This window comes from Salvelinus fontinalis, chromosome 33, assembly GCF_029448725.1.
Source record: "Salvelinus fontinalis isolate EN_2023a chromosome 33, ASM2944872v1, whole genome shotgun sequence".
Taxonomy (NCBI): domain Eukaryota; kingdom Metazoa; phylum Chordata; class Actinopteri; order Salmoniformes; family Salmonidae; genus Salvelinus; species Salvelinus fontinalis.
Window position 1 is genome coordinate 39,547,715 of NC_074697.1, and position 23,136 is coordinate 39,570,850.

General features: G+C 42.6%; 3 protein-coding genes across 6 annotated transcripts in view; all 3 read left to right on the plus strand.

Moving 5' to 3' along the window:
- The window catches only part of LOC129832224 (sodium/calcium exchanger 2-like), a 98,961-nt gene extending 92,455 nt beyond the window's left edge, over window positions 1-6,506 (plus strand). For both annotated transcript variants that reach the window (XM_055896119.1, XM_055896120.1), the window contains exon 13: window positions 731-6,506. In XM_055896119.1, the coding sequence (XP_055752094.1) occupies window positions 731-1,107 (377 nt within the window). In that variant the 3' untranslated portion in view covers window positions 1,108-6,506. The remainder of the gene's footprint in view (window positions 1-730) is intronic.
- Window positions 6,507-8,344: 1,838 nt separating this feature from the next.
- LOC129832253 (serine/arginine-rich splicing factor 7-like) lies at window positions 8,345-13,716 on the plus strand. 2 transcript variants are annotated; one of them, XM_055896182.1, is made up of 8 exons: window positions 8,345-8,563; window positions 9,165-9,390; window positions 9,598-9,780; window positions 10,198-10,272; window positions 10,352-10,390; window positions 10,584-10,628; window positions 10,748-10,832; window positions 13,288-13,716. In XM_055896182.1, the coding sequence occupies exons 2-7, from the start codon at window positions 9,173-9,175 to the stop codon at window positions 10,821-10,823; spliced, it is 636 nt and encodes a 211-aa protein (XP_055752157.1). In that variant the 5' UTR covers window positions 8,345-8,563; window positions 9,165-9,172; the 3' UTR covers window positions 10,824-10,832; window positions 13,288-13,716. The 2 variants fall into 2 exon arrangements, with proteins under 2 accessions (XP_055752157.1, XP_055752156.1); XM_055896181.1 differs by having other exon boundaries at window positions 8,346-8,563; window positions 10,349-10,390.
- Window positions 13,717-14,177: 461 nt separating this feature from the next.
- Window positions 14,178-23,070, plus strand: LOC129832239 (heterogeneous nuclear ribonucleoprotein L-like). 2 transcript variants are annotated; one of them, XM_055896164.1, is made up of 14 exons: window positions 14,178-14,344; window positions 16,214-16,332; window positions 16,774-17,011; window positions 17,104-17,189; window positions 17,562-17,658; window positions 17,754-17,826; window positions 20,469-20,504; window positions 20,930-21,001; window positions 21,298-21,569; window positions 21,665-21,786; window positions 21,933-22,134; window positions 22,245-22,302; window positions 22,394-22,501; window positions 22,612-23,070. In XM_055896164.1, exons 1-14 carry the CDS (start codon window positions 14,270-14,272, stop codon window positions 22,668-22,670), a joined length of 1,617 nt encoding a protein of 538 aa, XP_055752139.1. In that variant the 5' UTR covers window positions 14,178-14,269; the 3' UTR covers window positions 22,671-23,070. The 2 variants fall into 2 exon arrangements, with proteins under 2 accessions (XP_055752139.1, XP_055752138.1); XM_055896163.1 differs by lacking the exon at window positions 20,469-20,504 and having other exon boundaries at window positions 14,207-14,344.
- The last annotated feature ends 66 nt before the right edge of the window (window positions 23,071-23,136 follow it).

Genomic DNA, 23,136 nt, shown 5'->3' on the forward strand with positions numbered 1-23,136 from the left:
AAAGCCCTGACCTCAATCCTATAGAAGGTTTGTGGGCAGAACTGAAAAAGCGTGTGCTAGCAAGGAGGCCTACACGCCTGACTCATTTTCACCAGCTCTGTCAGGAGGAATGAAACAAAATTTCACCCAACTTATTGTGGGACCAAAGTTAAACAATTTTAAGGCAGTGCTACCAAATACTAATTGACTGTATGTAAACTTCTGACCCACTGGGAATGTGATGACAGAAATAAATAATTCTCTCTTCTATTATTCTGACATTTCACATTCTTAAAATAAAGTGGTGATCCTAACTGACCTAAGACAGGGAATTGTTACTAGGATTAAATATCAGGAATTGTGAACAACTGAGTTTAAATGTATTTGGCTAAGGTGTATGTAAACTTCAGACTTCAACTGTATCTCCTAATGTCATTTAAATACCACAACCATTCCTCATTTAATGAGGGGTTCGGTACAAGGTTGCCAGTAATAGGGTTAAGGTACAAAAAATGTATACGATTACTCAGAGTGAAATAGCAGAAATTCCTGCTTTGCAGCTTGTCCAGTTAGTGAAATCCTTGTGTGTGTGTGGTGTGACTACAAGGAATGACAACAGCATGACCCGGGCTCCCTGGCCTACTCCCTCAGCCTCTTCACCAGCTGTGATGACAGGTACTTCACCTATCTCTTTCACTCTCTCTCTCTCTCTCTCTCCTTCTCTCCCTCCCTCCCTTCTCTCCCTCCTCAGACACGTTTGCCAGCAAGGTGGCGGCCACGCAGGACCAGCACGCTGATGCGTCGGTGGGCAACGTGACTGGCAGCAACGCGGTCAACGTGTTCCTGGGCATCGGGGTGGCGTGGTCAGTGGCGGCCGTCTACTGGAACGTGCAGGGCAAGGAGTTCCGCGTGGACCCTGGCTCCCTGGCCTTCTCCGTCACCCTCTTCACCAGCTTCGCCTTCATCTGCATGGGTGTGCTGCTGTTCCGCCGGCGGCCCTCTATCGGGGGGGAGCTGGGCGGGCCGCGGACAGCACGCATCATCACCAGCCTCCTCTTCCTGGGCCTCTGGTTCCTCTACGTCCTCTTCTCCAGCCTGGAGGCCTACTGCCACATAGAGGGCTTTTAGAGGACACATGAGAGCAGAGACAGGGCTACTAGTCAAAACACTGATATACATTATAGTTATTATAATACACACACCTACTACAGGACAAGGCCCAGGCCAAAGGTTGGGACCTGGTCAATATCACTGGATCACTAATACCTAAGGGATCTGTAGACATACCCGATATACACATACACACACACTTACATACAAAACACATACAGACACATACTGAAACATGAACTGTACATATGACTACATGCATGCACAAACAAATGCACACGTGGTCTCTCACCAAGACCAACACACACATACAACACTGTAACAAGGGCACCACACAGGTTGCGTGTGGCCTGGAGCCTGGATGACGCCCAGTTAACATTAACCTCCTATTGCACACTCAAATGTTATACACACTCACTGGACAAACGAGGAAGAGAAGGAGAGAAAAGAAGGTATTGGTCAAGGAAGTGACGAAGGAAGTAAGACAGGAGAGATTTCAAAGGAAGCATGTTCAGAATGTAAACCAGCATGTGGTAAAAGAGGGAGAGTGAAGGAGAGAAAGAGACAGACAGGTGTGTAGAAACTAAGTGTTGCAGTGGCTTTCTATTCATTCCAGCTGGCTGCGTAACATGGTTTTGGGTCCAGCTAGACTGCTTTAATTGAAGCAGGGTAGAGTGCCGTGTGTTTTGCAGGGTGTTTCAGGGAAGGCGAACCAGACTCAATCCACTCGACTCAATCCATGTCTGTGTGGCCTTAAAGCAGTACCCCTTCACCCTTTCACTGGGGGTTTCCTTTTCAAAGACATAATCCACACACGTAGAAGCTGTGGTGGAAAAAGTACTCAACTGTCATACGTGAGTAAAAGTAAAGATACCTTAATAGAAAATTACTTGAGTAAAAGTCACCCAGTAAAATACTACTTGTTCTAAAAGTATCTGGTTTTAAATGTACTTAAGTACAGTGGTGCAAAATGTACTCAATTGTCAGACTTGAGTAAAAATAAAAAGCGAAAGTAAATGCTATACATCAAATTCCGTATAAAGCAAACCAGACCGCACAATTTTCTTTTTATTTCTTTTTATTTTCGGACAGCCAGGGGCACACTCCAAAACTCCGACATCATTTAAAAAACGTAGTATTTGTGTTTAGTGAGTCCTCCAGATCAGAGCCAGTAGAGATGATAACGCATTATATTGATAGGTGCATGAATTGGACCATATTGCTGTCCTGCTTTTGGGTGTCAGAGAAAATGTAGGGGAGTAAAAAGTCAATTTGTTTTTAGGAATGTTATGGAGTACAAGTAAAAGTTGTCAAAAAATATGAATAGTAATGTACAGATACCCCAAAAACTAGTAGTACTTCAAAGTATTTTTTACAAAGTTACTTTACACCACTGCGTAGTAGTGGAATGGGTCCATCTTCAGTCGCTATGACAGAGCACCATGAAAATGAAAATGAATTGAAAATGGTTGATTAATGAGTAGGATGTTTACATTTAGCAATGGGAGATAAAACAACAACAAAACTGAAAGCCCCAAGTTGCAGTTACTGTATGGTTTTCCATACAGGGGAGGTGGGAGTTACGCATGACATTGAAAAAAGTTCTCAATTCTGTGTTGGTGTAAATACTAGAGGAGTGTATATGTATTTGTTAAAGGGGCTTCTCTACAGATATGGTGGGATGGGGTAGGGGGGCCAATAATAGATATAATGCATGGGGTTCAGAAACTAGTCACCACTCTCTTACTTCACAGGAAAATGACTTTTGCAGGTAGCTTGTGTAAATTATGGCTCCGAGATGAGATATCCTTTCTCATAACCACAATCCCCATCCATCGAACTTTAACATGGAGCGATCCAGAGGGATTAAATATAAATTTGCCTCATCTGTGGACTTCTGAATGAAGGGACAGAGTTTCTGGAGGCACGACTCTGAATAACGAAAGTCTCACATCCAGCTCTTGAGGCTCTTACTGTTGTGTCTCACTGGACTTCAGATATTACAGTGGAGATCATAGATCTGCATTCCACTCCAGCAGACAGTAGAGTCCTCCATCACCATCATGTTTGAGACATTGTACATTTTTATGACCTTTCGCAACCACAATGAGAGTGAAATGATGATTTAGCAATGCAGGCACATTGATGGTGTAAATATTATTTGATGTTACTGCCCAAGGGTGAGTTACTATCCACTGAAGCACAGCACAAAGCGACACATTCATCTCCTAGAATGTAGAATGCTACTACAAGAGAGAGTGTATCGCTATCTGACGTATACTTTTCAAAAACAATCCTTTACCTGAATACAGGTATAAAGTCAAACCTTTACATCTATATACTGTATCCCTTTGGCTCCACGCTTGCTCAGTGGACAGTAACTATTCCTTGTACTTTGGTGGATGTAAAGGTAAAAGCAGAGGGTGGTGAGGTTGAGGGTAGTGTTTGTTTGGTCCAAAATATATCCTATGTGAGGATATTGGCCACCTGTGTAGGACTTCAGGACCAAAAGAGTTCTGTACCGAGATGTTTATATTGTTGTCGAAATCTAAATCTGTCAATATTTGTGAAGAAAAAAAACACGTGGTTTGTTTGTGATATTTGTGATACTATAGCAGAGCACCTTCTAGGTATGGAGGGCTGTAACCCTCTGCTGTGGAATACTGGGTAGAGATGCATGACATGACAGAATAATAGTGACAGCCCAGCACCGGCATGGACAAAACAATTATAATGCATGGGTGGTGACAAGAGAATAGTGTTTGTCTTTTATGTGAGAATAGTGCACATAAAGCAGAAGGTCCAGACTGCAGCCAGACCTGTGAAGAGTATGCAGACTGCCTCTGCTCCTCACCTGTTTACAGTAAAGGCTGCTCTGAGATCAGCTCAACCCAACCCCAGCTAATTGCCCCCAAATACAGCAACACTGGCCCACCATCAGTACTTAAGACCATGGCATATAAATGATCTTATTTTGGAGTGAGGCTTACAGTACATCAATTTGTCCAACAGTGTTGGTTCAAATGCTCCTATTCTTCTGTTTTTTTACCTTTTGAAATCCAAACCTCCCCGTTTGCGTAACAGTGAATCTGGGATAGATTACATTTCAAACTGTGAATTCTCATCAGCTACAGACTGTTATTCAGTAACTACTGATCGTCGCTACTGTAATTCTGCATCATACCCATTTAATGCCTTAAAGTCTAGTACTTAATATTTAGTCAAATTTTATTTGTCTTGTGTATGCTTTGAGTGAGCATCAGAAACCAAATTGATTAGTGTGCAATATGTGGAACCAGTGAGCAATCTCTACTACTTAGTTAAGAAGAGTAGCAGAGGTAATATGATTACATACAAACTGAAATTACATCTTCTTGAAAGATCTACTTTATAATATATTGTTACCCCTGCCCCAATCTCAATGAGATGAAAGTGCAATTAATAAGCTAGTGGGAGATGGGGAGGGGTAGTGAACTGTTACAAGACTGTCCACGGTCCTTACATGTGGTTCAATCACCTGACTTACTGAGTCGCTAAGAAAACATGTAGAATAACAGAAGACGACAACGCTGACACAAAATGGAGGTGGGTTTATCTCAGTATTGCCAGGTGTTCTGAAGTGGATATGGAGAAAATAGGACACAGCAGTGAGGCTCTGAGTTAATATGCTACACAATACTATGAGACGGATGTTATATCGTATGGGAGTTTTCCCCACTTATTTTAGAGTTCAGGATACTTGGAACTCTAGTTGAACTGTAGAGTTGTCAATCAGTACAACCAGTGAGAATGATTAACATTTAAATATTACAAATGCAAACAGTGAATTAAAGAGTAATGACATTTTGGAAGTTAAGTGAGTAAACAAATTGACCCCCTCAACTATAGATTTATTGATTAAAATAGTAAAGGCTCTTTTGAGAATAGTCATGTATAAACATGTTTATTGTTGCTTGTATAACATAAATAATATCAACAAAGATTTCAGTTACCTTGGCCCTCAGTGTTTCCCCACTGCCAGTCTTTGTCAACTTTTGAAAATAAACTTTTTATCTCTTCAGATTATATTGATAATGCTGGAAGCACCATAGACCCAATGGTTTTTGCAGGTAATAAAGAGACATTTTGATATTTCTCTAATTGTCCAATTTGACGACAAATTTCCCCTTGAACTAGTCATTTGATGTAGCACAAGCTGATGTCTAATTTCTCTCCTACTAAATCAGTGTCTATGTTTTTGTAGCCTACATGTACATTTCTGTTGCCCATATTATTTAAGTTATTTATATTTATTAATAATATTTTATTGTTCATCGGCTCCTTGAAGCAAACCATTTGAACCGTTACAATGCTTCAAAGAGAGTGGTAGCAATGTGCAATATAAAGCCGAATCTTCTTTGCTTTCATCTTGATGAGCAGTCAACTCGGCTCACTCAGTGGGAGTGAAACATTTATTTGCTCCAGTGTTTGTTGCCCTCGGGCAACCAACAGATTTATTTAATTCACTTGAGATTAGCATGTTTACATACAAATTTGTAATGGACATTCCAATGAACCTTGTCAGTTTGTTCAGGGTTGTTATACATAGGATGACATTTACAGGGCCTTTACAGTGGTCATTGGCTTGGTTATGACATACTTTTTCCTGAATAGAACTGTCTACAATGTTCAGACAATGTTAAGTGTTTTGATGACTTCTATTTAACTATCTGGCCTTTGCCATTGCTGTAGATGAGATATCACTCCCAGATGTTTTATGTGCTGTAAATGCCATCCTATGTGCATGAACATTGTGTGTTAGCATGGTCTGTTATGGACGTCTAGGTTTACATTTGGATTGAGTTATCCCAAAATAGGTTTTGGGCTGGTGGCTGCTTGCGTGGTCTGCTCACGCTAGCAACAAACTGAGCAATGTCGACTTGGTCGAGCAGCAGGTGAATTGTCATTTTTTGATTACGTGTTAACAGTCTACTTACTTATTCACCACCTATAAAAGCTGTGAAAAGAAAGCCTGACTTTTCCTGTCTATGTCTGAATGTCTCATGATCATTTGGTTGTCAGTTTGTTGGAGTTTGATATTTCTGTGTCTGTGTTCGTGCCCCTCAACTTCCTGTATTGGGGTAAACCACCCCAGGTCTTGCTCTTCAATGTGTCCTTTGTGCAGTTTTATCTGTGAACCTTTCTCTCTGCCTGACATTTGTATGGAATAGTGACTGACTTAAAGAAGATATGTGATATTTACATTTATTCAATACTGTAATAAATTATATTACATTTTTTATGAAAGGATAAACAAAGGAAAAGAAAAATGAAACTTGTTTTGGAGAACCTATGGCATGAGGTGTAATGTGTTCTGAAAAAACAACTATGTAATCAACTCAAGTTAACCTTATTGAATATAGTTTATTTATTTTCAACGCTTACTGTGTCTGTGTAATCATTTTATGCATGACAAGTTGAAAACAAGTCACAGACGACGTTGATAACAACTTACATTACAAATCTGCCGTTCAAGCCTTTCTCTCATTATATACGGAACAAAAATATAATATAAAAAAATATAAATGCAACATGCAACAATTTCAAAGATTTTACTGAGTTACAGTTCATATAAGGAAATCAGTCAATTGAAATCCATTCATTAAGCCCTAATCTATAGATTTCACATGACTGGGAATACAGATATGCATCTGGTCACAGATACCTTAAAAAAAAAAAGTAGGGGTGTGGATCAGAAAACCAGTCAGTATCTGGTTTGACCACCATTTACCTCATGCAGCGTGACACATCTCTTTTGCATAGAGTTCATCAGGCTGTTGATTGTGGCTTGTGGAATGTTGTCCCACTACTCTTCAATGTCTGGGCTGGGTATTGGCAGGAATTGGAACATGCCGTCATACACGTTGATCCAGAGCATCCCAAACATGCTCAATGGGTGACATGTCTGATGGGTGACATGCCAGGAATTGTGTACAGATCCTTGTGACATTTGGCCGTGAATTATCATGCTGAAACCTGAGGCTATGGCGGCGAATAAATGGAACGACAATGGGCCTCAGGATCTCTTCACAGTATCTCTGTGCATTCAAATTGCCATCGATAAAATGCAATTGTGTTTGTTGTCTGTAGTTTATGCCTGTCCATACCATAATCTGTTGACAACGATGACATCAGCAAACCGCTCGACCACACGACGCCATACATGCTGTCTGCCATCTGCCCGGTACAGTTGAAATTGGGGTTCATCACATGAACACTTCTCCAGCGTGTCAGTGGCCATCGAAGGTGAGCGTTTACACACTGAAGTCGGTTACGACGCCAAACTGCAGTCAGGTTAAAACCCTGGTGAGAATGTAGAGCACGCTGATGAGCTTCCCTGAGACGGTGTCTGACAGAAATCCTTCTGTTGTTCAAACCCACAGTTTCATCAGCTGTCCGGGTGGCTAGTCTCAGACCTGATAATCTCTATTTTTTCTCTCTAATTTTGTGCACACATTTTTTACATCCCTGTTAGTGAGCATTTATCCTTTGCCAAGATGATATGCCACACCTATCAGGTGGATGGATTAAGACGCTGATTAAACAGCATGATCATTACACAGGTGCACCTTGTGCTGGGGACAGTAAAAGGCCACTCTAAAATGTGAAGAAGCCGGATGTGTAGGTACTGGGCTAGAGTGGTTACACATGGTCTGCAGTTGTGAGACCAGTTGGACATACTGCCAAATTCTCTAAAATGACGTTGGAGGCGGCTTATGGTAGAGAAATGAACATGAAAATCTCTGGCAACAGCTCTGGTGGACATTCCTGCAGTCAGCATGCCAATTGCACACTCCCTCAAAACTTGAAACATCTGTGGCATTGTGTTGTGTGACAAAACTGCACATTTTAGAGTGGCCTTTTACTGTCCCCAGCACAAGGTGTACCTGTGTAATGATCATGCTGTTTAATCAGCTTCTTGATATGCCACACCTGTCAGGTGGATTAATTATCTTGGCAAGGGAGAAATGCTCACTAACAGGGATGTAACAAATGTGAGCACAAAATTTGAGAGAAATAAGATTTTTTGTGCATGGAATATTGTGCATTTTGTCAAGTGTTTACTGAATGGAATATTTCTGGGATCTTTTATTACACCTCCTGAAACACTTTACATGTGTTTATATTTTTTCAGTATATCTAAAAACTAATACATATCTGGAACATTTTAGGCATAAACTCAAGACGTCTCTCAAACCTGTATGTCAGAAAAACAACACATGACCTCACTGTTGTGGGCCACATTACTGCGCAAGTGCATTATTGCACGGGTAGTCTGACAGAACAGTGAATATGTTTGTTGGCTAGTGAAGAATTTGGAATCCTGTAAAATAAGTCATCAAAATAAGAAATAATTTAAGACATTTCGCCCATGTTTTATTTCTGTAAATTGAGCAGAGACTGATAACTCAATCGCGGAACTGTGGGGATAAAGGTAAACGTGCGGACGCCATTGTTTAACTACTTGATATCGAATCTAGTGTAGCTAGCTAGTTTTATAATGGATACAACGTTATCTTACTAGCTGTATCGTCTCTGGTTAATTTACTGAGTATGTCACTAGCGATAAAATGTCTAGCAACACTATAATTAGGAAGAAACATAGTCTGAGATAGTTAATACCCCGTTATTCACTAAAATGGCGAGCTTGGGTGTATCCATTACGCCGTTTCCGTTGCAAAACGATAAATCAGTTTGCTTTAAATTAAAGCAAACTGAACGAAACGGCGATGGACCTACCTTAATTTGTCCAATAGAAACTCATGTTTTGCTCTGTTAGCTTCCGTTTGGTTCTTAAACGGTAAACGGTATCCGTAATGAATACACCCCTGGCTAGCTAGTTGTTTTCCTGCCTGCTACCCTTGTGCTAACGTTACGCCCCCGGTAACTTGTATTTATAGCTAATGTTAGTTAGCTATGCTATTTATATTAGTAGCTAGTTAACTTCATACTCTCAAGCACAGCTCAATTTTAACTAACTTTAGCTAATTAACTGGTTCATTTTGGGTGTTGACAGTTTCTCCCTCTTTCCTCAGGTGGGAAGATGTCAAATCACTCGTCTTACAGCTCTTCACCTAACACTGATCGCAAGGTCTATGTTGGGGGCTTCGTCAACGGTGTTACTAAGAGTCAGCTAGAGCGGGCGTTCAGTTACTATGGCCCTTTACGCAGCGTTTGGGTGGCCAGGCCCGCATGTTTCGCCTTTATGGAGTATGAGGATGCCCGTGACGCAGAGGAGGCAGTTAAAGGCATGGATGGAAAGTGAGTAACTTTATATTGACCTACACATTTAACAGCCCATAATGTTTTCACATCAGTTTGTACATATTTTGGTTGAAGTGATGTGTGTTCAGTTTTGGGATATTAGTTGTTGTAATTCAGGCCATAATCTTGCAGATGTTGCCCAGTATTACATGTTTTCTTTCGTGCCCTATTATCACTATATTCTGCCCTCTCTCCCTACCTCAGGGTGCTGTGCGCCTCTCGGATCCATGTGGAGTTGTCCACTGGCATGTCACGGAAGGCCAAACATGACCTCCCCAGCCGTCAACACTTTGACCCTCAAGACCGCTGCTACCAGTCTGGGGACAGGGGCCGCTATGCCTACGACTGCTACGGTTTCAGCAAGAGGGGTGGAGGTCGTCGGAGCAGGTATTCTTCTTGCCCAATATCTGCCTCTGATATACTGCCAGTAGCAGTCATAATTGTGCAAAGTTTTCCCTTTATGCAACATTGTTCTTATTACATCGCAGTATTACTAGGCTTGAGAAAAATGTCACTATGTTATTGAGAAACAATTAAGCACAGACAATATGCTGACCTGGTTGGATTCGTCTCAACTGCTGAGGGGCAATGCCGTCCTCTTTATATTTCACTACTGTGGTTATATATCAGAGCAGGGGTTCTTAAACTTTTTCAGCTCGAGACCCAAATGAGAAATTGACTGTCCTCCGATCCAATTTAAGTAGAAATAGTGTGTGATTATAGATGTCTTCTCATAACTGGCGACCCACCTTTCACAGAAAACCCCTGTATTAGAGACATCACAGCCTGTTTCTTGTATTCCAGATCACAGTCTCGTTCTAGGTCACGTGGCAGGTCACGTGGCAGCCGTTATCGATCCCGTTCCCGCAGCAATGACCGGTATGTAAACATGGTTTTTGCTACTGTCATTCAAACCTCTCCCTGTGCTGATACTGATCTCTCTCCCACAACACAGCAGCAGGCACCGCTCCCCATCTTATCCCAAACATAGGAAGAGGTAATTGTCTACGGTTAATTTTGCATTTGCATTTTTCTTATTTTCATAGGAAGTATAGTCTACATTTCTATTCTGAGCAAACCTGTTGTTCCTGCAAATGTATTCATATGATTGTTTTCATTTAATTTATCTATTAGCTTCAAAACAGGTAATTTTCTTGAAACACTTAAAACACTTCTCACTTCCATATTAGGTCCGGCTCCCCTGTGTGGTCCAAGTCCAGGACATCTGTTAGGAGGTAAGCCACTTGTGTATTACAGTTGCACAATAATTTCCTCTTGAAAGCTGTCCTGTCTACGGATCCCATCTGAAGTTGGGGTGCCTGCGTTTTTGCTCCCATGTTTTTTTGTGTTGCAGTCGTTCTCGGTCAGGGTCCCGGGCCAGAGGGCGCTCGGCATCCCGCTCTCTCCAGATGCCGCTCTCCCAGCCATAAGAGGAATAGGTAAGCTCTCTGCCTCGTCAACCTATACCTTCACAGTTGCTCCTGTACTGTGTAAATGCCATGACTTAAAATGATTGGCTTTGTCTTGTAGCCCATATTGTACAATACTGCTAATTATACTGCATTTGGATGATTTGGAATATTGTTTTGCAAATGTGCTGGAAGCCCCCCCTCTTTTAATCATAAAATCACATTTTTCAGAGATAACACTCCACATTCCCTCAGCTTAAGTTTAGGTATATTACTATCTGTTAGACAGGGCTAGGTGTGAACAGGTAAGTTGTGGGTAGCTGCCCCCTCAGACCAGCCTTCACCCGAAGTCTGCGGAGTGGACCTTCCAGAACGCACAGAGCGACAACTCATCAGAGAGATGGCTGCTGCTGGAGATGGGGGGCCAGGGAGGGGGAGGGGAAAGAAATAGTCAGGGACTCTAACGCACGCCAAGCTAAAGTGAGGAACACTGCCCAACCCCCAAACCCCCCTCCCCCTTTTTATTTTCCAAATACCTGATTTTAATGTTCTTTTCTCTTGGAGGTCCCTCTCCTAGAATGACCAGGCCAGACCTTGATTAGCTTCAGAGAGTCGCACACAGAGCTGATGAGCCTGTACTCCGAGAAAGAGAGGCTGGTTTGGGTGACGGGCTGGGGGAGCGGGGCTCTTCTCTTTTCTCTTCTCCTTCAGATCCAGCCTCAATTTGATTAGCTTCAGAGGGCGAGAGAACCTCAAACTCAAAAGAGAAATCTGTCGTGATCAGACTCCAGTGACCAATCGCATCAGGCCTTTTTTTAAGAGTGTGGGGAGTCGACTGACTGCACAAGCACTGACCAGGGTCATCCTTGCTGTGTTACCGTCCTCCCTGAGGGTGAAAAGAGCTGACCAGAAATCAGCTTGCACCACGCTGGTTAAAGAGGTCGTTCTGACGAGACACATACATCCTACGCGCGTACACACAGTTGTTCCACGCACCCCTCTCCCTCCCAGAACCCACACACTACAGTCTTGAACGCTGAGCCGAGTTCAGTCGACAAGTTAATTAAGGCCCCCTTCCCACAGAGTCCGGCCTCTTGCTTAGCTTCTGAGAGGGTGAGAAAGGAGAGCTGACGAGATCAGACTTCAAGACTCGCCGAGTGTGTCTTCAAGTTCTAGAATCCGTCGCTACTCTGTACATGTTGTTTCTGCCACTGTCTCCAAAGGTAACGAAAACCCAAGAGTCAATGTCATTCATGATCAGAACGCAGACGTATAGTCTGATACTCCCTAACATGCTGTACACTAACATTCAACTATACAGAGCATGCACTGTCCAAATCCACGTGTGTGTGTTTGTGTCTGTCTGTGGGTGGGTATATGGGTGTTAATATTTATCTTTGGATACATTACATATTATCCTGGGTGTAGTGATAAGTGTAGGATTTTTTTTAGGGGGGAATGTAGATAACATGATGGTGCTTGTCCTGATACTGTATATTAGGTCAACCTATTTGAATGGTTGCACTGTTCCCTTGGGTTTTAAATAAGTGTCTGCACATGGGTGATAGTTTACCATATCGAGGTAGGATTCTAAAGACGTGTGCTTGCAAAAGGCAAGCTTATTTTATTTGGTCAGTGTTTGTTTAGGGTTTTGGGTGGAATTCGTAGTTCAGATCCTACCCTTGTCTTTTGTTTCATTGTGTGAAAATGCAAGGGATGGTTTTATCACCTCAAACCCCCTTTAAAACATCCCAGTCTCAACACCCAGCTCTTCCATTTCCTTGACCTCTGGAACTTTCACTTGTTGATTTAATTATGCAAAATTAGGCTACCCCTCCCCACATGTTATAATTAGTGGAAGTTGGCGCTATCCAATGTAGCTGTAATGTGTTGTATTTATAAAGTGTCCTGACCAAGGAAAACTGTTTGTAGTGGGACAGAGTGCATTATGGGCAGTGGTGGAAAAAGTACCCAATTGTCATACTTGAGTAAAAGTAAAGAGACAATAGAAAATGACTCGGGATAGCCAGGGGCACGCTCCAACACTGACATAATTTACAAACGAAGCATATGTTTAGTGAGTCTGCCAGATCAGAGGCAGTAGGGATGACCAGGGATGTTCTCTTGATACGTGTGTGTGAATTAGACCATTTGTCTGTCCTCCTAAGCACTCAAAATGTAATGAGTACTTTCTGGTGTCAGGTAAAATACAGTAAAAAGTGCATGCTTTTATTTAGGAATGTAGTGAAGTGAAAGTTGTCAAAAATAAAAATTGTGAAGTACAGATACCACTTTAGTAAAAATACTACTTAAGTACTTTACACCACTGATTATGGGCCAGCAGGGTTGGAGCTGTGATTGGTTCTGAGATGGCTGCTGGGCTAGTTATTGAGTGGACATGCTGGGACAAGATGGGTGCCGGGTTGGCTGTTGATTGGACATGCTGTGTCTGCCCTGTACTTACACCATTCGCTGTCTGTTTCAGTCGTTCCAGATCTCCAAGCCAGAAAAAGAGCCCCACCCCAGGCGAAGATTGATTTGAAGATTAAACTTGTCTCCATCCCCCTCCAACCAACTGGCTTTAGCCTTGCAGCTATTTGTTTTGTCTTTGTTCCCTGCATTGATTAGAATCTACCCCTACCTTTCTGATGCTGTATAATTACTCTACAGGATTAGCTTCATATCTAACCATGCATGCCTTACATGTCACATTCCTAAAATGGCTTTTGTGTGTGTCAAAACAGTTCAAATAGCTAATTTCAGAAGTGGGATTTGTGAACCAGAACTTTGTATTTGTTATTATTTCTTATCTACTATATTCAGTGTGGCATTATGTTAGAGCTGTAAAATACTTTAAATGTTGCTTTCCTTGGTTTATGACACGGGCAGATTTTGTAATAAATCGACACATTAATTCAGTGTTATTCTTTTGAAAATTGGGAGCATCTACAGTGTCTTACATGGAGATGTTTTATAGTGAAAAGGTAAATGAAATGGTATGTTTGCCATGAAAAATGGTTTGCAGTCAATAAGTTTTCATTTTCAAACTTATACCCCACCTAATGCGTCGTACTTAAAAACAGCCCTTAGGTGTGGTATATGTGTAATCTTGGCTCTTTTCAACCTTGCCGATTAAAGTCCATTCTCAAAAAGCTGTAACCACCTAGATCACTCGCCTGATTTGAAATTGTATTTATTGTAGAAATAAAGATTATTTTAACTTTATTTTTACAGATAACTGATCAATACAGTATTAGTGGTTTGAGCTCTGACTATAAGATATTCAGAAGCTCTTGTCTTTTGTGCATTTTAACTGGTCCTAAATTGGTGATGACGTTATTGACGTGCCTTTTGGGCCAATTGGAAACCGCAGCGGACTCCTCAAGGCGGGTCCATATTCGTCTTTTTCCATCCTTTCCGGTCCATTTCATACTGTCACTGCTACCAACCTTATTAACTGGGACAACATGGCTATGGCAGGCCGTTATTACGAAGGCGGTAGGGCAACGAAAAGATTAAAAACCAACGACGGAATGACAACGGTAAACAATGAATGCTGATTTCTGTGATATAACAAAATGCATTTAAGCACATGCATTGAAATGTACTCTTTAAAGAAGTCACATACTCATGACGCGGCGTTTCAAAAATATATTGCACCCAGCAACGTTAGCTAGCTCGCTTTCCCTTGTTCCACGATGTTAAACTTTTTTTTTTTTGTGGAATACCTTTCGGTCTGTTTTTATGTTTAGCTTAAATTGTCAGTGGAGTAAACTACATTGAGAAAAGTTAACTGGCTAGCTAGTTCTGTATTTTCAACAATTGTCTAACGTTAACTGGCCTTTTTTCCGTTTGAATGGGAGGGTGCAATTCAGGCCACGCCACATCATACGGTAGCTAGCTAGTGGTAGCGTTATTGCTTTGTTCTAACCTAGCGGTGTCGTTTTGCCAGGCAACGAACAGGAGTTGGTGTATTAAATTGAAATAAACCTAGTTAGATGCATTATTGACTCGCTCTTTGATGTAGCCGGAAACTAGCTAGCGAGCTAATTAGTTTGCTACTTTACCCAGTCAATATTTTAACATTCTCAAAAATGCACCTTATCGGGGGCCATGTTCTCGTAATATTAGGGATAACAAAATGCATTTCCTTACTAATATTCCCAACAGTTTAAGATGAATAGTTAACCCTACTACATGACATTTCGTCTGGTAGTGTTAATCTTTCCCGCCAAGGTGAATAAAATCGGGTTTAGATTGGAAATAGAATGGATTGTAAATTACACAATAATACCTGACCAAATTTAAACTCCATGGTGAAGTACGTTTGAACTCCATCAACGGAGTTTAGCAGAGAGCAGGCTTTGTGGAATTCAGCTCTGACTAAGTTAATTTATCAAGGATAGTCAGTTATGAACAAATTCTTATTCGATTCAACTCGGGCTCCCGAGTGGTGCAGCGGTCTAAGGCACTGCATCTCAGTGCTAGAGACGTCACTACAGACACCCTAGTTCGTGTCTGTCTAGTCCGGTGATTGGGAGACCATAGGGCAGCGCACAATTGGCCCAGCGTCGTCTAGGTTTGGCCGGTGTAGGCATCATTGTAGATAAGAATTTGTTCTTAACTAGCTTGCCAAGTTAAATAAAATAAAAACTTGTACTAATGTGTTTAGCCTCTGTCTGCGTGCCTTTGTCGAAATCCATACGTTAAAAAAATTATTAATAATCAGCCACCGGCTTTCGCTGAGATTGAATCCACACAAGGACACAGTAGGTGGTTGTATTTGGTTAACGTTTATTGGAGAAGTATGGATTTCAGCATGCAACAGGACATGGGTATCAGGTAAGCCTTTTTATTTTTAAATATTGACCTTGGATGAATCGATGTAGTCGGTGCTGAATTATGCAACGCCTGGTCTCTACTCAACTCAATTTATTTTACCATGTAGTTGAGTTTAGTCAGCTAGCTACATACATCGGAGTCCTCAAATCATATAACGCATTCTGAGCTAAACAGGAAACATGAGTTTATTGCTTGGGTTAATTTGTTTTATTGCGCCTTTATTTAACTAGGCAAGTCAGTTAATAAGAACTAATTCTTATTTACAATGTTGGACTCCTGCAGGGGCTGGGATATAAAATAAATAAACATAGGATAAAACACATATCATGACAAGACACCACAACACTACATAAAGAGAGACCTAAGAGGACAACACAGCATGGTAGCAACACAACATGGCAGCAGCATAATACACAGTACAAACACTATTGGGCACAGTCAACAGCACAAAGGGCAAGAAGGCAGAGACAACAATGCATAAAGAGATGCGGCCACAACTGTCAGTAAGTGTCCATGATTTGAGTCTTTGAATGAAGAGATGGAGATAATGGGCCCGTTCTTTTTTGCAGGAGGGCTATGATGACCCACATAAGACCCTTCCCTCTCCAGTTGTGCATGTGAGGGGCTTGGTGGACGGCATTACAGAGGCTGACCTTGTGGAGGCTCTGCAGGAGTTTGGAGCTATTAGGTGATGAATATGCACATTGCGTAACTGTCTGCTTTAAAAAATATCTTCATGTTTCTTCACGACAACGGGGAAATGGCTCAAGCAGAAGCAGACTGGTACCCGGGCTACTTCACTTACAATGCACACATTTCACGGTTTAAATTTTGCTCCACACAATGCAACCATTTATAGTTGGTGACTTAAATCAGTGATAGCTATCTTTACCTCAGCGGAGCTTCTGGGTGTGCAGGCTTGTGTTCTACCACAATTGATTCAGCTGAAGTTTCCGATGAGCAGCTAGAATCCGGTGGGTGGGAGCAGTGCTGAAACAAAAGCCAGCTCACCCAGAAGCACTCCAGAGGAGGCTAGGTCACCTCTGGTCTGTAAGCAAAGCAAGTAAAGATACCGTGTCCTCTTGACTTGGTTATGTGTCCTTTATTAATATAACTGTTTTGTTTACAGCTATGTGGTGGTTATGCCCAAGAAGCGTCAAGCCCTGGTTGAGTACGAGGATCTGAATGGGTCGTGTACTGCTGTGACGTATGCCAATGACAACCAGATCTACATTTCCGGGCACCCAGCCTTTGTCAACTACTCCACCAGCCAGAAGATTTCCCGGCCGGGTGACCCGGACGATTCTAGAAGTGTCAACAATGTGCTACTTCTCACCATCATGAACCCAATCTACCCCGTTACCGCGGTAAAGTGCTGGCCACCTCTACCTAACCTGTTGATTCTGTTGTGCAGTGTACTTGAATATTATTTCTGATTCTGTGAATTTCTTGTCTACAGGATGTGCTCTACACGGTCTGCAATAACTGCGGCCCTGTCCAGAGGATTGTCATCTTCCGGAAGAATGGTGTTCAGGCCATGGTGGAATATCCTTTGCCGCAAATTTTTGGTTGTTGAAAATGAAGTATTTTGTCAAACAGTTGCATGTTCTCGGGTAATCCTTGGTGAAACTAAAATGTCTGGAATTTTACATTGGCATACTGTCTCTACATACCATGTCAGGCAACCTGCATTCTGGAACATGTCATTTGTTTGTAGCACATACTGTATGGAATGATTGAGAGACTATTTACCCGATTTCTTTATTTATTTATTTTTAAATAATGTATTGGCACAAGGACTTGTAAACAAGGGCTTGAGCAATAAGCTCCGGAATTACCGGAACGTGTTATTGGTGTCTGCGCGAGGTGCTGTTCTCAGATCTGTAGTCTGCATGTCCTTTCCTTGACTCCCAACACGTTTGATTCGGTGCAGAGTGCACAGAGGGCGAAGGCCTCCCTCAACGGGGCAGACATCTACTCTGGCTGCTGCACCCTGAAGATCGAATATGCCAAGGTAGAGGAACAAGCACATTCATAGAGCTTCTAGTGTTGCATGAAATGGACTTTGAAAAATGCTTTGATAGAATTAATTTGTATATTCTCCCACAGCCAATTCGTCTCAATGTGTTCAAGAATGACCAGGACACTTGGGACTACACCAACCCCAACCTGAGTGGTCAAGGTAACGCACACAGCCATCTGTGGTCCTAGCTGACACTACCAGCACCCTTACTGCCACTGTGGGGGAGGGTTGGATGGTAGACCTTCAGGGGTAATGCCACTGAGCACAGGAAGTGCTCCTTTAACCAGCTCAATTTCCAACTCTTTCAAATGGTCGCAGGGCTGGATTGGTATCTTTCTCACCAGCTGTAATATTGGTTTAGCAAATTACAGTTAACTCTTGTATTGGGCTCCATTTCAGTGGCATTATAACTGAAGTGCTGATACACTGTCCGTCACACAGCCAGACATGCTAGGGATGAAAGGAGCAGCTGAATGGTCAGATATTCTCCACTAGAGACTACAGTTATTGCTCAAGGCTTTTACTTGTACATCTATTTATGAAAAATACATTTTAAAAAGTGGCCTCCTTAACCCAGTGCTATCAGATCTAATGGTATGTGGGCACTTAGGGTACCAAAGCAAGGTCCTGTGAGTTCTGGCATGCATCTTTTCTAGTTTGGCGATGACTGACTTGCAACCGAAGCGTGGCGAAGTAGTCGTTTTTTTGCTCATTCATTGTGAGGGAAGGAAGCATTCTAGAATGTTGCTTGTAAATCTCACCACTGAGCCATTCTTGTCTGAATATATCTGCTTGATGGCTTCTCAGCAGTGTCTGATAGTGACGTTATGCCTGTGTAAAAAATATACTTATACATACTGAGTGCTCTGTATTATTTTTGCCATGGCAACCAATCTGATGCACTGCCCATGGATACATCAAGTTGTAAGACTAGACAGTCTGAGCATAGATACCCACTTGAGTCTCTTGTGAAGCTGGGTCTACTGTGACAGCCAATTGCTCCTTTCATTCCCAGTGCACTTGCCAATGTGTAGATCTGTATGTCTATTCAGGCTACTTTAAGCATAGACCATAATGCAAAACAAAAGCCATTCTAGCTTCTCGTCGGAACACTTTGGAGCAACACATTTCCATATATGCATCGGAGACACATTGCTGCCATCAACACTACTCTCAGCACCACCTCAACCTCACCGCTCCTACGTCAATAAGGACACATCCACTTGCAACCGCATAGCTCCAAAGCCACGAAGACATCCCCTATACCTTTTCTATGGCATGACACATTTTCCATGGGGGGTTTGGTTGCTAGTACATTGGCACTAAGCTGTGCTTTCCACACCCTCCCAGTTGAGACCCCAGCAAGACATGCCTGACACATTGAACATGCCATCACCCAGATCTCACCTGCAAGTCATCACCTGATACACATCCACAGGAGACCCACCCTATAAAGACAACATCCAGAGACCCGTAGTGACGAGCATGCTCACACAAACACAAAACAGATGAACCATACTGATACAAACCAGTTGCTCAAGACTACACAGCCCTGTCCTGTTCTCTGTACCTGCCTGTCTTTGGTGGTGCAGGTGGTTTTGCTCTCTTGTGCCCTGCTCCTGGTGTTTAACATATCAAACACTACTCAAAACCCTCCACTCCTGTTGCCGCACTGACTCCATAGATGATTCGCACCGTCACTGTCAGGCTGTAGCCAGTCACATGGGAAGGAATACAACAGACAACTGATGAAGACACTACAAACATGAACAAGCATACGCACATTCAGACAGACCATATTTTTCTCCCCATATATGCATACCTCATGGAGTCAGGTGTTCCGTTTTGCCTCTTCTCTTTCCCCCCTCCTTTCCTCCCTCTACTGTTCTTGCAACATGCATCCCTGTCTAGTTTCTCCATCTTTTTCTGAATGCAGCTCTTTTGTGGAAATTTGACCTTTTTTAGTACCTGTGTAACACCTTCCATGTGACGCAGGTCTGGCAATTTGCGCCTAATGAGGACCCAGGTCTGAAATGTGCCAAATGGCTGCTTTGCGGCTTGCCATTGGCGTGTGTTCGATAAGACACTTGGAGAGTGGACCGCCAACCACAATGGAAATTGCCACAAAAAAGGGTCAGAAATGCGACTATGGTGGAAATGTTCATCCAAAGGGGAGTGGAGTGAAAGGATGAAATGAACACGGAGAGAAGTAATGGACCCACTGCCAAATAACAGCCAGTGTCTCCAGCCTCAGTCTTTGTCCCCCAATATATCCATGCTGTAAGTAAACTGATCCCCAGTTTGTTACACAACACATGTTCCATTTCTTACACTCGGGGTGTCTTCAAAAATATATTGTGATATTGTCGTCCTTGAAGGTATTTTTGTTATTTTTCTTTATATGGTGTTCCACTCCGCCGTTCTCAGTGACACCATATTTCCCCTTGGAGGGGACTTGTAGTGCTTTCCCTGTGGGCATTTTGTCCTCTGTTGAATGACTTGTCTGAATAAAGCTGGTGTTTGGGTGGTTCTCCACTAAGGGGCTATATGTAGTATTTTAATTTTTCGAGACTTGTAGATAGAATCGAAATGTGACGTTTTCTTATTTGTATATCCTAGTTATGGTATGGAGATAATGGACTGAATGTATTAAAATAGTTTCAATTGTAGAATGTTGAAATGGTCAAAAAAAATTAGGTGCACCAGTGATGCTTTTCTGAATTTTTATCAACTATCCATGTGTGGGTGAATGTGTTCAATCTGGCCTGAATTTAATGTGTATGAGATGTGTACCTGTACAGATGCAGAAGCTGATGGCAATGGGAGCAATGCTGGAGGTGTGTTTGCAGACTTCTGTTGGATTCATTCTCACCCACCTCGTTCTCCCTTATACCATATGCTAAAACATTTAAAATTGAGGAATTATCTAGCATTCAGGATTGTTTACTTGTTAGCATTTGTTAATTAATTCTTAGCTGTAGTGATAACAGTTTGTTAATTTAACATTCATTTTGTCATAGAAACTTATCCAACCTTTGGCATCAAAATGCCATGACTGAAGCAGTAGATATACTATGGAGATGTGTTTTTGTTCAGTAGTTACGGTTAGTGTGCTTTCTCTAGATGTGGAGGTCTTGTCTGCTCTCCTTAATTCTAATTGAACATCCACTACTGCGCTGCGTTCTCCTGTTTCTTTCCAAATGATCTATTGCTCTTCTTCCCCTCTTTTTCCTTCCTCTGCCTCCTGCCTTCATCACCTCAGAAGATGGGAGTGCCAACCCCAACAAGCGTGTGAGAGCGCCGGCTCTGCTGGGAGACCACCCTCCAGAGTACGGTAAGGCTTTAGGCCCAGGGAGGACGCACACGTGCTGGCCCTTTGTAGTGCTCTCCTCACACTAAATTCACCTGCAAGTGGCGGTTAAAAATGTATGACTAAAAATGGGTACCCCACAGTGGCAGCGAAGTGGTGTGGTACATTTTCTTAGCTCACCTGATAATGGAATGTGCCAACCTTTCATCAAAACCAAATGTTTTCGTCATGGTGAAGTTGACCACTTCTTTGGAATGTCTACCCTTTGTCCCTATCAAGCCGTGTTTCCGGTTTGAGTCTGTGGTCCCTTATGTTCCCAGCTGGCGGTTACCATGGATACGACGAAAGCGGCTATGGCCCCCCACCGCCCCCACACTACAGCGAGGGCCGTCGCATGGGTCCTCCCATGAGGGGACGAGGGGGGGCACACAGCTACGGCGGGGGACCTGGCTACGGCCCTCCCCCTCCACCCCCCGGCGAGTACAGTGCCCACGCAGACTCCCCTGTAGTCATGGTTTACGGTCTGGAGCCTGCCAAGATGAATGCAGACAAGGTGTTCAACGTTTTCTGTCTCTACGGCAATGTGGAGCGGGTAAGTGTGGAAGGAAAGGAGGCAAGCCATTGCAGTTATTTCAACAAGAGCCTGCTGGTATTGAGTGACTCCATATATCTGGTCCCCTACCTCAGGTGAAGTTTATGAAGAGTAAGCCAGGAGCAGCCATGGTGGAGATGGGAGACTGTTACGCTGTGGACCGAGCCATCACTCACCTCAACAACAACTTTCTGTTTGGACAGAAGCTCAACGTCTGGTAAGATGTATATCTGAAATGCCTGTTCATTCAGTGCCTTGTCATGTAAAGTTCGTGCTTACTCTTATTCGCTGCCTCTTGCCATAATAAGTGACTGTTCTGTGAGGCTTATACAAGTTCAGTCTAATGCTCTTTTCCCTTTACAGTGTGTCTAAGCAGCAGGCCATCATGCCCGGTCAGTCTTACGAGCTGGAGGACGGCAGCACCAGCTTTAAGGACTTCCACGGCTCCCGCAACAACCGCTTCACCTCCCCAGAACAGGCTGCCAAGAACCGCATTCAGCACCCCAGCAGCGTCCTGCACTTCTTCAACGCCCAGCCAGACTCGTCCGTAGAGATTTTCACTCAGGTGAGTCCCAAAGCATGCTGGTGAACCATTTTATGTAGGGAGCAGTGAAATAAAGACCCAATGTGCCTACTAAACAAATCATCAATTGACCGCTGTCTTGTTCTTTTCAGATCTGTGAAGATGTTGGCGTCAAAGCCCCTGCAAACATCAAACTTTTCTCGGGAAAGAGTAAGTGTACATTTTAGATGTCATTTTGAAACCACATACTATTTGGTATGCTTGACAGTGGTGCTAAACTCAGTTGGGCTGTCTTATTTAGGTGCAGGTCCAGGTGAGCGCAGCTCTTCAGGGCTGTTGGAGTGGGAGTCAATCAACGACGCCATGGAGGCCTTGTCCATGATAAACCACTACCAGATGAAGAACGCAAGTAAGGGTTTAAGCACTAGGGCTATGTATAAAAAGTAATTTCTCTGTTTATTCAAATGGTTTAGGGTGGTGATTGCTGTTTTCTAATACCTTCTGTCTTCGTCTCTTCAGCTGGCCCGTACCCATACACCCTCAAGCTGTGCTTTTCTACCGCTCAGCATGCAACCTAAACAGCCACCACAATCATGGACAATGTTCCACATCAAATCATCGTCCCTAAAGTCTTCAACCCTATTTTGACCATGTCTGTTTTAGGCAGTTAATGAGTTTGTCCGCAGTCATATCGGTTTGTCCTTATTTGATATTGAGCTCATACGTGAGTTGTGTGAACTAGTAAAGTAGAGAATTGTTGTTATTCCGGATGGATGAAATACGGAAAAGCTTTTGTATAAGTATTGTTTTGCTTCTTTTATTACTCCATGTGTTTAAAAAAAATCTGTTTCTGCTCAGTACCATGCCTCTACAAGTCTGCATTTTGGAGGAAGGATAGTTTTATTTTGTTGGAAGAAATAAAAATCAATTTCAAGTAATGTATCTTTTGAGAACCCTCAATAAAGGAACTTTATTCCAGGTTGCCAGTTAATAGTATAGTTGAATAACCACATTGTTAACAACTATTGTAAGAATTTTACGTTA

What these genes read in the sequence shown, in the direction of transcription:
- LOC129832253 (XM_055896181.1), top strand. Translation starts at nt 9,173, where the DNA reads ATGTCAAATCACTCGTCTTACAGCTCTTCACCTAACACTGATCGCAAG. An exon ending in TATCCCAAACATAGGAAGAG is followed by an intron (nt 10,391 to 10,583) that starts GTAATTGTCTAC and finishes CTTCCATATTAG; the next exon opens with GTCCGGCTCCCCTGTGTGGT. An exon ending in TCCAGGACATCTGTTAGGAG is followed by an intron (nt 10,629 to 10,747) that starts GTAAGCCACTTG and finishes TTTGTGTTGCAG; the next exon opens with TCGTTCTCGGTCAGGGTCCC.
- LOC129832239 (XM_055896164.1), top strand. Translation starts at nt 14,270, where the DNA reads ATGGCTATGGCAGGCCGTTATTACGAAGGCGGTAGGGCAACGAAAAGA. An exon ending in CAATCTACCCCGTTACCGCG is followed by an intron (nt 17,012 to 17,103) that starts GTAAAGTGCTGG and finishes TCTTGTCTACAG; the next exon opens with GATGTGCTCTACACGGTCTG. An exon ending in TCTACGGCAATGTGGAGCGG is followed by an intron (nt 21,570 to 21,664) that starts GTAAGTGTGGAA and finishes CCCCTACCTCAG; the next exon opens with GTGAAGTTTATGAAGAGTAA.